The sequence below is a fragment of the Neopelma chrysocephalum genome, unplaced genomic scaffold (assembly GCF_003984885.1).
Source record: "Neopelma chrysocephalum unplaced genomic scaffold, ASM398488v2 Primary Assembly neopelma1_98720, whole genome shotgun sequence".
NCBI lineage: Eukaryota > Metazoa > Chordata > Aves > Passeriformes > Pipridae > Neopelma > Neopelma chrysocephalum.
In genome coordinates this window covers 1-13,169 of record NW_020926332.1, presented here as the reverse complement: position 1 = coordinate 13,169, position 13,169 = coordinate 1, and the positions used below count along the sequence as shown (strand labels likewise).

At 35.6% G+C, this 13,169-nt stretch overlaps 1 protein-coding gene across 6 annotated transcripts in view; it reads left to right on the top strand.

Moving 5' to 3' along the window:
* The window catches only part of LOC113962010 (ADP-ribosylation factor-like protein 13B), a 30,071-nt gene extending 21,113 nt beyond the window's left edge, over nucleotides 1-8,958 (top strand). Inside the window, exons 4-10 of one of the 6 annotated variants that reach the window (XM_027672811.1) lie at nucleotides 77-279; nucleotides 2,195-2,288; nucleotides 3,314-3,545; nucleotides 4,071-4,187; nucleotides 4,642-4,710; nucleotides 5,725-5,768; nucleotides 8,283-8,378. In XM_027672811.1, coding sequence (XP_027528612.1) covers nucleotides 77-279; nucleotides 2,195-2,288; nucleotides 3,314-3,545; nucleotides 4,071-4,187; nucleotides 4,642-4,710; nucleotides 5,725-5,732 — 723 coding nt within the window. In that variant the 3' untranslated portion in view covers nucleotides 5,733-5,768; nucleotides 8,283-8,378. Of the gene's footprint in view, nucleotides 1-76; nucleotides 280-2,194; nucleotides 2,289-3,313; nucleotides 3,546-4,070; nucleotides 4,188-4,641; nucleotides 4,711-5,724; nucleotides 5,769-6,006; nucleotides 6,311-6,342; nucleotides 7,584-8,282 lie in introns of those variants that run through there. The other 5 variants (XM_027672812.1, XM_027672814.1, XM_027672815.1 and 2 more) reach the window with 5 other exon arrangements.
* Nucleotides 8,959-13,169: the final 4,211 nt, after the last annotated feature.

Genomic DNA, 13,169 nt, shown 5'->3' with positions numbered 1-13,169 from the left:
CTAATTCCTTGTTTTCAGTCAAGGAATGTGATCTGAACTGCAAGTACTTTTCCGCTCCTTCCCCTTACATTTACAGGAACCTTGCTCAGCTATCATGGGCTATGGGAAAAAAATTGACAAATCAATAAAAAAGGGGTTATTTTGGCTTCTACATATCATAGCCAAAGATTTTGATGCCTTAAATGAGAGAATCCAAAGAGACACCACAGAGCAAAAGGCATATGAAGAACAGAAGAAACTGGAACGAGCTGAGCGAGTAAGAAGGATACGAGAAGAAAGGTATTGTCTCTGTAATTTCTGCTTCCTCCTCTTCTTCTTTTCTCTAAGATAATTGATTCATTCCTGTAAGTGCAACCAAGCTGTCAAGGATTTAGAACTTACAATCCAAGAGACTCCATATTAAAAGTACAGACCTGAATTCTAGAGTTTTTCTGCAGGACCTACAAGATTTTGTCTGGTTCATGCCCTTTATCTTATTTGCTCCCTGCTTGAAATGTACTGTGAATGAGAACTGCATGGTAGTTATGGAGTAAATTTGGCCTTACTAATATAACTTCACAAAAGGCTAACCCAAAAAATAAATCCTGGCATTTAATCTTAAATTGCCTTCAAGTGTATTCTAAATTAAACTTCTGTTAAGGTAGACTCTGTAACCAATATGTGAGTATCAAAGACTAGATGTGAAACTGTATTCAACACTATGCTTAATAAACTCCAGGATATCTAATAGGTGAGGCATGAAGAAACTAAAGATGGCGCAGTGAGGGGAAGCAGGACAAGTGGTTTATTATTTCCCTTCAAAGCCGTTTCTGGTCTTCAGCAGCCTACTGTGGTTCCTATTAAAGACTGATGTGAATCATTTTACTGAGGAATTATTAAAATATTTGCTGAGCACCCCGTCCTCCTTATAAAGGCAGAGGTTTGTGAGTCTCAGTTACTGTGAGAAACTCCTGTGAAGTGTCTTGGCTTATACTCTTGCTGTTTTGGTTTACTTCAGCAAGTAACTGAAGCACGTTTTAAACCCCTGGAACTTGACATGGTCTTCATGCACATTTCACAAACTTACAAACCCATATACTGTTAGTCTGCCAGATATCTCTGTACAGACACAACTTTCTGACCATGATGGATTGCATTGGGTTAATGCCATGCTGGGAAGTGTGGGGAGGAGGAGTAGCTTTGAAACATGTCTCAAAGAAACTGGCTGATGATATGGGCATTTCCTCTCCCCACTCAGTGACCTTAGTTGTATTTGTTCACTGGAAAAATTGATTGGATCTGAATTGGATTAAAGGCTTAAAAGTTTTGCTAAAGTTCTTGTGCCTTAAAGGAAACCTGAGTAGTAACTTCTGTTGGTTTTGCTTGTCTCAGGTATAAGAGATGACATGAACTCTCGATTTGCTGGTTTGCATCAAATCAATTTCTTGTTGTAAGACATAGGTTAATCTTGATTCTGTTGTAATTCTGTTTCATTTTGTGTTTCACTAATTCCCCAGGGTTCTTTTTTGTTCAGAAAGTGCATTTCCTCCACAATATGTTAGTAGCAACAACCTTGTTTCCAATGGAAAACGAGAGACAGTGGTAGTGCTGTGAAGTTTTCAACAGCACTGTCTGTTCCTTCCAAGCATTATGTTTTCATGGGCAGATTACTGTCTTCCTTTTCATTCCCCTCTGTGCCTCTGAACAAGGAGTTTGTTCCTTCCTCTCTCAGCACTTACAGCTGCAAAATAGGTGTAACAGTGACTTCTATGTGCAGTTACCATCAGATGATTCATGAGAAGTATTTGATGAGAATGTACTTTATCAGTGATGTATTATTTAATACATAGCAATGTAATATTTCTTATATAAATATCTGGAACATAAAAAGTAACTAGTGCTGGTAAACTGAGCATTATGTGTCTTTCTGAACTTTTCTGAGTCTGGGCGAAGGAAGTGTGATTCCCTTCACAGAACCATAGAGTAGTTTTATTTGGAAGGGACCTTTAAAGTCCATGCTGGCATAAATTGGGACGTGAGTTGGGTGATCTAATAATTTTTCTCTATAACATTTATGGCTTGGCTTCTTCAGAATTCTTTGTTCATTCTCCCCATCTTCCCTCCTCCCCCCCGAAAAAACCCCAAACCAACCAAAATCCACAAATGCCAAAACCACTGAAACAACAACAACATAAACCCACCAACAATGCCAAAGGGAAAAAGAAGAAGGAGCTGTACCTGATGAGGAAGACCCTGAGCCTGGGAAATATCAGAACCCCTTCCAGCCTATATCTGCTGTAATCTCTGAGGTATGAGATGGTGTGGAAATCTGGATTATTTTAGAACTACCACTAACAAATGTCTGAGAGGTCGTGAGAAAAATGGTTAATTTCCAAGAATTGGTCTAAATCTGTCTGCACACCATTTTTTAATTTGTATTTAATCTTGGCAGTCTTGGTTTGTGTGCATTCAATCAATGTTTTCATGATAAGAAACCCCCTATTATAAATTTGGGGACAAAAGTGTTGTAGGCATAGTAAACTAGATCTAAACACATGACTGAACGTATTTCCTAATTAAACCAGTGGGGATTCAGAAGTGGAAATATTCATGGTCTGTTTGCTTCTTGTATGATGTAGTGAGTCATAAAATCTGACTGACCTCTACAACTGTTTAGATTTCTGAGCATAACGTGTTTTCAATTGAAAATTGACACTATTGAGAAGTTTTTTAGTTTTGAAATATGAAAATCACATTCATATATTTAAGTTTCTTTAACCCATGTTTCTCAGTTCCGGTAGTTCTTATTTATTGTGCCATGTTTTTTTATTCAGTTGACTGGAGATAACATAATCTAAAGAAACATGTAAACTTTTCCAGTAAGTAACTCAAATATTTGCTTTTCTCCAGGACAAAAGCACCCACATCCACGTAGCATGTAAAGTCAGCTGCATGCACAATAATACATTTAATAATAACATACAGAGGAAGAAGACAGAGTGTGCATATTGCAGAGATGGTGATTTAGTGATATAGAACTTGTGAAACAGCCTGGGATTGAGTCTGTATAACACAATAGGTATTTGTCCAAATTGTGGTGGCATTTTCAGGATACTTAAGCTCTTTGAAACTGTATTTTGTTTTAAATAAACATAAAGTAAAACGTAATCAAAGAGGAAGAAATTAGAAGTTTTCTAACCTCAGGACTGTTGATATTATTTATATTCCTATTTTGGTTTATTTTTTTAATATGACCAAAAGTAAAGCAAGAAAACAGTAAAAAAACATAAAGATCATTAGTCAGTTTAAAAAAATTCTTTCCCATTTTTGTTAGAATGAAAAGCAAATAGAAAAGGAGAAGAAGCGGCAAAGGTTGGAGACTGAAAAGGCTACAATTGTCTTGAAATCACAAACAGAGCAGGACCAGATGGATGCCCAGCACTTACCAAGTAGCAGCAGCCAAAACACAACTGACAGCAGACTAGAAATGTGCAATTCTGCAACTACACAGCTTTTGCAGCACTCGGAAGAGAATGATCACCAAGCCTCAGATTGCCTTGACTCAGGTAAAACTTCCTTTGAATGTGTCATTTCATGTGATTTTTCGCATTGTTTTTCCATATTTTTTATTATTTTTAATTATATTTATTATATAATATTTTTTGTTTATTCTTTATTATTATTTTTCATGATACCACACATCAATTTAATCTATTGAAAACATGGAAATGCAGAATTAGGTTGTTGTATTGGAAAATCTTCTTCCAAAAAGTGCATGTTTGTTCATGTGGCTGATACTGTAGCTGAAATTGGGTTTGTTTTTTATCATCATCAAATATGCAGTCCACTTTCAACAGGACCCAGCTAAGTTGAATTTCGTTATGGAAACACAGAGTTTGCATATATTTTATGCTTAAAGTTTGTTTTCTATAGCAAAATGCTGTGTAACTTTTACATTTCCCATAATTTTGTGCATAAGTTCGGACTGAAAACACTGATGTGTCTCCTCAATAATTGTTTTAGAAGATGATCTAAGATATTCTCTGAATATAAGTGTATGATATGTAATGTTTTGTTTCTGTTTGCTATAGATAACAGTAAGAAAAAAAGTAAAAAACCAAAATTAAAAAGGGGCCACAGAGTAGAACCTATTAATCCAGAGGATTCTCTTCCCAAAAATCCAACACCACCACCAGCACTTCCACCAGGTGAGTGTACTAACAACCAGTAATTGATGTCTCAATTTGTGGTTGTTAATCCTTTAAAATATTCACTTGGGAATAATGAAACTGGAATGATCTTCATACAGAGAAATGCTACTAAACCTTCCTCTCTAGAAAATCTTTGATGCAGTTTCCCACTTCATTATAAGAACTTCCAGCAGTATTGATTTGGCCTGTTCCTTGGAGGAAGACATTATTTTCCCAAAAAGTGAGTCAGAAACTTGACTACTCCCGAAAAAGTGATTAAAATTATCACCATTTAAGGCTAAATCAGCTTCTTTTAAAAGTATTTCATAGTTATTCACCATGGATGCAATATATTGCATATCTTGGGTGTTTCTAAATGCTTTGATTTCCCCCAAAATGAGCTGGTTTCTGTTCAGTTCCTCAGAATCAAGAGCAGTCATGGCATGTTTTGACAGTCTTTGTTTTCCTTTAGTTGGCTGGGGAACTCCCAAACTAAATAGACTTCGAAAACTTGAGCCTCTTGGTGAAACACATCATGCTGGTAATTGAAAGTATTTTGGGTTTTGTACTTTTTGAAAGTATTCTCCATTGTTCATTCACTTCTACATTCATTTCATTCTTCATCTTTTTTTTTTAGTGTCTTAATTCTGATCTTCATTGACCAAAACCTAAACCTTTTGCTTAGTAGAAAGCATCTTTTTGATTTTTCAAGTTTTTTGGGGTTTTTTTATGGAACGGAAATTTATGTTAGATTCCCTTATAAAGTTTAAAATGGCTTGGGATATCAGGAGCTATTAATGATCTGAAATTATTCGCATAGCAGCAGTACCTAAACATTAAAAAGTGCCATATTACAAACGGTAAGAGGACCAGTTCAGGACCAATTATTTTAAGAGTCCAAATGAAAACTAAATTATTGGCCTGGAAGGAGAAATGTCAGTGAAAAATCTTGGGATCTGCTGCTTTACCTGAACAACCAGAGTCCCTTAGATTTCATAACCTACGAGCAGAAATAAGTTCAATAACTGGAAATATAAAGGTGAGGTAGGCAGATGCTTGATTTCTTGCTTCAGTAATGGCTGTTTTCTATTTTTGGAAGATCCTGGAAGATTGTTTTTCATATGCTCACACTGCATTTTTTTTCTGAGTTTTAGATGGTACTTCCTTTGTTTTTCTTACATTTTTATTTTTCAAATGTTGAATAGCCAAGTGAACATGGAGACATCTGGAGTAATAGAGGAGAACAACCAAACTAAAGCAATGAGAACACTTATACAAATTGAATAAAGAGAACATTAGTTGAGAAACTTAAGGAGAAAAGAGCTGTGGCTGTAGTTACTCTTGAGCTTAACCCTGGCTTGAATTAATTGAATTATTATCATGAAATTTTGAAACAAGAGAACATGGAGCTTTTCTGCCAAAGAATCAAAAGCTACCTAAAGGGAAAATAAGATTTCTGAACCTTAGATATTTATTTCTCACAGGAATGAGATTCATGTGCATAAAATGTAATTTATTATCTTAATCATAAAACCATCTCACTCTTTTTTTAAAGGCACATAGAGAGAAGGCTGCAAGAGAGAAAAGCCAGATGAAGAGGTAGGGAGGGGAAGAAAGGGAATTTTAATTTTTATCTGTTGCATTTTGTAGCAAGAGCATGGGTGGGAACAAAGAGAAAACCAATTAATTTGGAAGCTAACACTGGAAAATATGTTGGTAGGAATCTCTTAACCAGAGGTGTCACCACTGAGATCAGAGCAAACTTGAAGTGCTCAGGACTTTGCAGCTGAATTCAAGACTTGGGCTGCTCTTTGCTGAGATTTATTCTTTTTCTCAGGAATTTTGAGACTCACAAGTTTCACACAGAACAGAAAATCCTAGGAAAGCAAGAAAACATCCATTAGAAAAGCACTATTTATAAATGAAAAAAGCTGTTCAAATGCACAGTCAAAACCTTCAGTTAGGTCCTGGTAGCCAAGAGCATCAATTACTTATTTTGGTTAAAGCAGCTGTTTTCTTTTTCATTCTGACCATTTGAGATCCATAGAATGATGGAATCATTTATGTTGGAAAGGACCCTTAAAATCATTGAGTTCAACTGTTAACCCAACATTGCCAAGTCTATCTTGCACTGATTTAACTTGCCATCAGAGAGTTTTTACATATTTTGCAGACTGAGAACCTGCTCCTGATGGGATACTTATTGGAATTTTTCTAAGACCCGTGATTCTTTATTTGGAATATTCCCTGAATTGCATCTTTCTGAAAACCATCTTTTTGGCTGTCCCTTCAGCAGAGAAATAATTCAGTGTTGCTTTTTTTCCCCCAGCTTTGCCCAAAATCCACTCCCAAGTTGGGTTTAAAAGTTTTCTCAGACATTCAACCTTTGTGAAATAAAAAGGCATTTTTATTTCCCTTTTGGTTTCATGATTAATTTATATAAATAGCTTGAAGGAACAATTTGCAGACAAAGTAGAGATTCTAGTAGAGATACTTTTCAATAAGGAGAGTAGTAAGTCCTTTGTGTTTGTCTTAAATTATTTTTTTATTGTAAGTGTCAGATATTTAGTAATTCTTGCTGCTGAAATATGTAAAATTTGGGTAGTGTGAGGCTGAAACAACCTCCAAAGGTCTGGTTTTTAATGTTAGGCTTTCTCAAACATATAACTCTGCCTTAATTATGCAAACTGGAAAATTTAAGTGTTAATGAGCAGGCTATTTAATGTATATATTGAGTTATTTTTGTGTCATTCTTAGAAGAGAATGTTGAATTGGCTGTTAACAGGCAGTAGAGTCAATTATATAAGTCTTTAATTTTACACTTATTTCAGTAAAGACTGCAATTTTTCCAATCATAATAATGATTCTGGCACAACATTAGGTAATGAGTGTCTGTTTATTGTTGGTGGAGGATACATTTGCAAGAATAATAAACCTCTTCCAGTATAGGAGGTAAAATTATCTGTCATTCCTAAAGTGGTCTGCCAGACCTCAAGAAATTTATAAATTGATTAATAAAACCATCCATTGTACAGGTTTTTATTTGCCTGGTACTCGTTTGTTGCAGTTTTCTTGCTGCTGTAACAGTGAATTAGCACTATTAAAATCAAAAGATTTACTACAATAACATAAAAGTGTTATCATTTTGCTGATTAAATGTAAGGAAAACTAAAACCTTGATCCTGCAGACATGTACATATAGTCTTAGAGTAGTGTAATCCACCTTGTTTGCTTTTGTTAATTCTAGCTCAGGAGTGCAATTTTAAGTTATTGCATATGTAGAAAAAGTGGAATATATTCTTCTTGGGAAATTTTGATTTATTAAAGCTGAATTTTGTGTTGGCAGGCCATCAAGGCTTTGCTGGGGAAGAGGTGGTCTGTATAAACAAAATTGAGATTTGAATGCTTCAAAAAGCTGCTTTTGTTTTTTCTTGATTTCTACCTGTTTCCTCTTACCATCTCTCATATTATTTTGCTTGTGAAATGCTTTGCATGTACCCATCTGCATGGTTGTTTTTTAATTTTATATCAATTACAAATGTTTGAGAATACTTGTCACTCTCTTCTGATGTACCTATTTACTTTGTCTAGAGCAGTTTTACTACTTTGAACTCCTTTATTGACAAAAGAAAATGTTGCAGTTTTTTTAAAAAATTCTTAATATAGTTCTTTTAGAAAGTTAGTATGACTTGCAAGATAAATGCCATGCATAAATGGTCCCAAAATTTTGGATGCTGCATAGTGTTACTGTCACTTAAAACCATATTGCAATGAAGACTTTACAGCAACATTCAAATTTTGATACTTGATTTTTTCAGTTTGTTGTTTGCACACTTTGGATTTCTCATTTCCTATTTTTAGGGATGTTTACAGATCACCTTTGGGCTTGATCTTGCAAATGCTGCTGCATGTATAATAAAATGTAATTAAACCCTCTTCTGGGGTTTAATCTCTAGACATTAATTAGCACTAGGTTTGAAAGTTGCTTGTAGGAATTAGCTCTTAACTTGTAGACTACCTAGCTTTCATTAAAGGAAGCAAGAATTTGCCATATGTAAAAATCCTTTGGGTGACAGATTGATGTGTTTTTCTTCTCTGGAATTTCTTACACAGATTTCTATGGAAAGCCTCTGCCCCCACTGACTCTACGCCAAAGACCCAACGGTGACACCCATGATGTCGTTGCTTAACTGGATCCCAAACAGAATTTAAAGCCACAAAATGAAAAAATTCCATCAGAAACATTTTTTTTGCCCTTGAAGGAAAATTTTTAAAGTGACACTTTATCGGCATGTTGCAAAATGACTTGGTGACAATTAATCTGGAGTTCGTTCTGTCAAACTTAGTTGATCTTGTCATTCCACATCACCAGCACTTCTTCAGGGTTCAGTGTGAAATAAGAAAGGTCTGTGTGTCCATGGATGTGAACATGGTATTGAATATTTACTTGTGAAAATACATATCCATAAACCTGAAGAAAAACAACTTCAAGATCACTGGATTGTACCGTCCCATCGAGACCTTCCTCCAGGTGCTGTGCAGTCGTTGGTATTTTTTCAGCTCATAAATTATTTTGTAAGATTCATTGTATGATACGGTGACTATAGAAAGGCTAAACAAATATTGAGTATATTTTTCTACCTTTTTATAAAATGATTTGGAGTGGACATGTGTACCTGCTACCAATAAAGTGATACCTTGGAAGCATTAGAAAGCTGATGGTCAAGTCAATATAAATACAGTGTGTTTGACTCTTACAGTAGCAAAACGCCTTTATTAGGGATTATATTATTAGGTGTAGTATTTCATATTTCTGGCAACCTGAAGCAAGGATTAAGACAGAAAGTTTAAAATAACTACATTTTATACAAAATATTGCTATTTGAACTGTCTGAAAGTTTTCTTATCTGTTGTTTTCTTTGTTTTGTTAACTGAATCTGACATAGGTAATAAATTCTGTGGAAAAAAAATTTAGTTGGATATTGTATTGACTACTACAACATACAAGAAAATTGCACATAGTGGAAGTTTTGCACTAATTCAGTCATGAATTTTGATGGAAAACTGAACCAACCAATATGCAGATAAACTCCAACGGGGTTTAATCTTGATAACACTAAAATACTATCTTGAAAACTAAAGAAACCCCAGGGTTTTAAGGATTTAAACAATACTTCCATGTAGTGTGTTTATCTACATTAAAAAAAATCACATACAAGTGATTAATTAACAACAAGGGTTACAAATTGATATATTCCTGTTTAAATGTTTTCCCTCTTATACTAGAGACAACAATTGGTGTCTTGTGTAAAGTATATTGTTATGCCACTTAGTTACAGTAAGGATGAAACCCCCATTCAAAGGGATTTTTTTGAAGAAGGAGTATTTGATTATTGATTATTTTATATTACTCTCCATCTTCAATAACATGGTAATACCAAATTACTTCAGGAGATGTTAAAACAATGCAATGTTTATGTTCAGCACTTTGATATTGGAAATCTTTGCCATATGCCCCTTATGAGTTGCACAAATAGACATCCACCATATTAATCAAAATTAATTTTTATTAAGATTTTTACAGAATGTGTTTGGGGGGTGGAATCCATCTTGAGGTAAGTTTGGAATGGGTGGAGAGGTAAAGTCCAAGTTTAGTGAAAGGATGAAACACTTTGTATGTGACTACATGAGAATACTTTTTTGTATTCTAATATTGTAACATAATTTGATTATTCTCAGAATTTGGTCATTTTCACTTGAAACAAACACAATATTAAGTGGAGGGGAGGTTGCATAAATGTTTATGTGTGCAATCTCAATTTTAACTTTAGCTCTGTTACCACTTAAGTTTTCAGCTTAAAGGCTCTACTTATTTTTTTTACAGCTTCAGTTTCTAGGAGTGTATTACCCTTTTATTTTACCTCCTATCAAAAATAAATGAATGAAAGTCTTCACTGAAAACAAAGCTGAATGTGCTATTGTAACAACGTCTGAGAAACTAAAATGTCAGGTGTTGATACATATGAACTGTTTTATGTATGTTGTGTGTGGACACATGTATCATTTTTGATTTTGCTTTTAAAATAAATTTTACCAGTATGTGACCAAAGTACTCAAAAACGTTTTTACAATTTTGTCTGTTATTATGCTCTGTAATTTACTATGGTGGGGTTTTTTTGAGTAATTTATACAACCTTGACTTTTTTTTTTTGCTCAAGCTGACATTTATATATGGAATAAAACTAATGCGCAGCATCAACATGTTTCCTGTATTATCATAAATTTACAATTTTTTTGGAAGCAAGTATGGTCATAAATATTGAAGGTCTGCAAGTCTCCTGTTTTTAAAATGTACAAAATAGAGACCATATAGACAGAATTTCTGCATATTTTTTTTAACAGCAATGTGATCAAATTTAGAATATATTGATAGATTAGCACTAAGTTATGTGTATATGTGTACATATAAAGTGCTTTTAATATTTGAGAAGTAAATTGAGAGGTAGTTATTGCACAAATTAGAAGATTGATGCTTTTTGTTGTCAATAATATCACTTCCAAAATGTATCAGTGCATTCAGCTGAGAGTATTTGTACCTAAATACAGGAGTGGTAAGAACACAGAAATGCACTATATAAGCAGAACATTTTGCATTGTCTGTGCAACATGTTAAGTACATATTTTAAAGATAAGTTAAATGTATCTTCTAAAATAAGGATTAATAATTCTCATGAGCTGAATTAATGTGAAGGAGAATCAATGCATCAAAATCAGTTCTTCTGCTTCTCTTCCTTTTTAGTTAAAACCGAGAATCCACAGGACCTTACTCATAGATTTAAAGGTTTTAAATGCACATTAATAACTATAATTGTATTATTAAAATTAGGTATATTTGATATCCATTAGATTTAGTTTCACATCTCTGATGGTAACTGATCCTCTGGAGGCCCATCTGTCACTTAAAAACGGATTTCCCAGTTTTGCTACTTTAGGTGGCTTTTGAAATAAGATTGCTTCAAGTGGTCTCATGACAATTTTCTTCACCAGTAGAAACCAGTATATTTCCTGAAAACTGTTATTTTTTCATCTAACAATGTCACATTACAAAAGATTGATGGACAGTAACAAAGTAATCAGCACAGGCTTTTTTTTTCCTTAAAGATTCAAGCAGTATTTTTTCCAGTAGTATATTCTAGTATTTTAGTGGAAAGCTTGACACTGTAAGTTCAGAATGCCACCCACTAACTTTGCCATAGTCTGTTAGCTTCCTACCTTTTGGAATTCTTTCAACTTGAAGTACTTTAAGCCCTAGATTTAGGGGGAGGATACTCAGCATAATTTTTTGTTTCATTGGTACTGTAAAATTCAATTACTGTATATATTTTCTTCTATGGTACTGGCCTTGGCAGAATTACAGCTATGGAGAACTGTACTTTTCATACCAGTTTTGTTCTGTATCTGTTGGTACAACTCATTTATCCGAAAGTCTTTCAGGTTTCCTTTCACGTTTGATACATAGGAAGTATCCATTTTGCCTACAGGCCCTTTGTCACAATCCTGATTGAACATTTTAAATAAGCTTTCAAGTGTGATGGTAATTTGCCTAAATGTTCTTAGCTTTCGTGAGTAGGTGCCTGAAACTCAAATATTTATCTATACGATAGCTCTCCTACTATCATATAGATGACCTTTGCACCCCTTTCCAGTCTGGATTTTTGAGGCCAGTTTCAGCCCTGGTTCGTTTTCCAGAGAATGGCTTATCTGAAAACACAGGTAAGATACTTGTGGGAATAATTCTTAAGTCTCCATCAATTTTTTATGGCAGTAGCAGCAGGTTGAGCTGGAGCTGATCCCCGGTGTGGTTCAGAGGAGGCTGTTGGGCAGCTGGACAGCAGCTGCAAAGCCTGGACCAGCCAGAAGTCTGGGTCTGGTGAAAAGGCACCACCAGAGTCCTGACTGGTGGGTGGGGTGGGATGGCAACAGCCCCCCCCCGGGAGGCAGGTGCTGAGATGAGGATCAGTTTTGTAAGTTGACTGAGAATCCAGTTGCTGCCTGATCCTGGTTTATTTCCTGGGGAGGCAGGATGGCAGTACAGACTCCCAAAGTAAGAAAAGAAAATCACAAAGAAACCAAAATCAAATGAAACAAAAAAACCCCAAACAAACAAAAAAAAAAACCACAAAAAACACAACACAAAACCAACTAACCAACCAAGCAAAAATAAAGCCAAAAAACCCCAAATAACTTAACACACTCCCCCCAAAAAACCAAAAAACACAACAAAACCCGAAAAACAAAAAAACCCAAACAAACAGAACAAAAAATCCCAAAGCAAAACAAAAGCAAAAAAAAAACCCAAAACAAACAACCAAAAAGCCCAAAACCAAACCAAACCAAAACCTCAAACAAACGGGGAAAAAAAAAACACACACAAAAAAATCCACAAAAAACCCCAACCAACCAAAAACCAAACAACCAAACAAAAAACCAAACCAACAACAACAACAAAAAAAAAACCAACAAAAAGTCCAAACTAAAGAAACATAAAGGTCAGGAACTGTACTGACAGGACAAGGTGTAATGGGTAAAAATTAAGAGGGGAAATTTAGGTTACACACGTTAGGTAGAAATTCTTTACTGTGGGTGTGGTGGGACACTGGCACAGGTTCCCAGGGAGATAGTGCGTGCCCCAACCCTGACGGTGTCCAAAGCCAGGCTTGGATGGTGCCTTGACCAACCTGCTCTAGTGCGAAGTGTCTCAAACCATGGGAGTTCAGACTAGACGGTCTTTAAAGTCCTTCCAACCCATGATTCCATGGAAAAACCGTAGGGGGCGGGGAGTCCTGCCCCCTGCCCTGCCCCGCTGTGCCGGCGGGGGGCGCGGCGGCCGCGCTGGGTGCGGCTATGCGGCTGCGGGCGCTGCTGCCGCGGGGGGGCGGCCGGGAGGACACCGGGGCAGGGGAGCAGCGGGACGGGACAGGTGAGCAATGGGCCCACAGG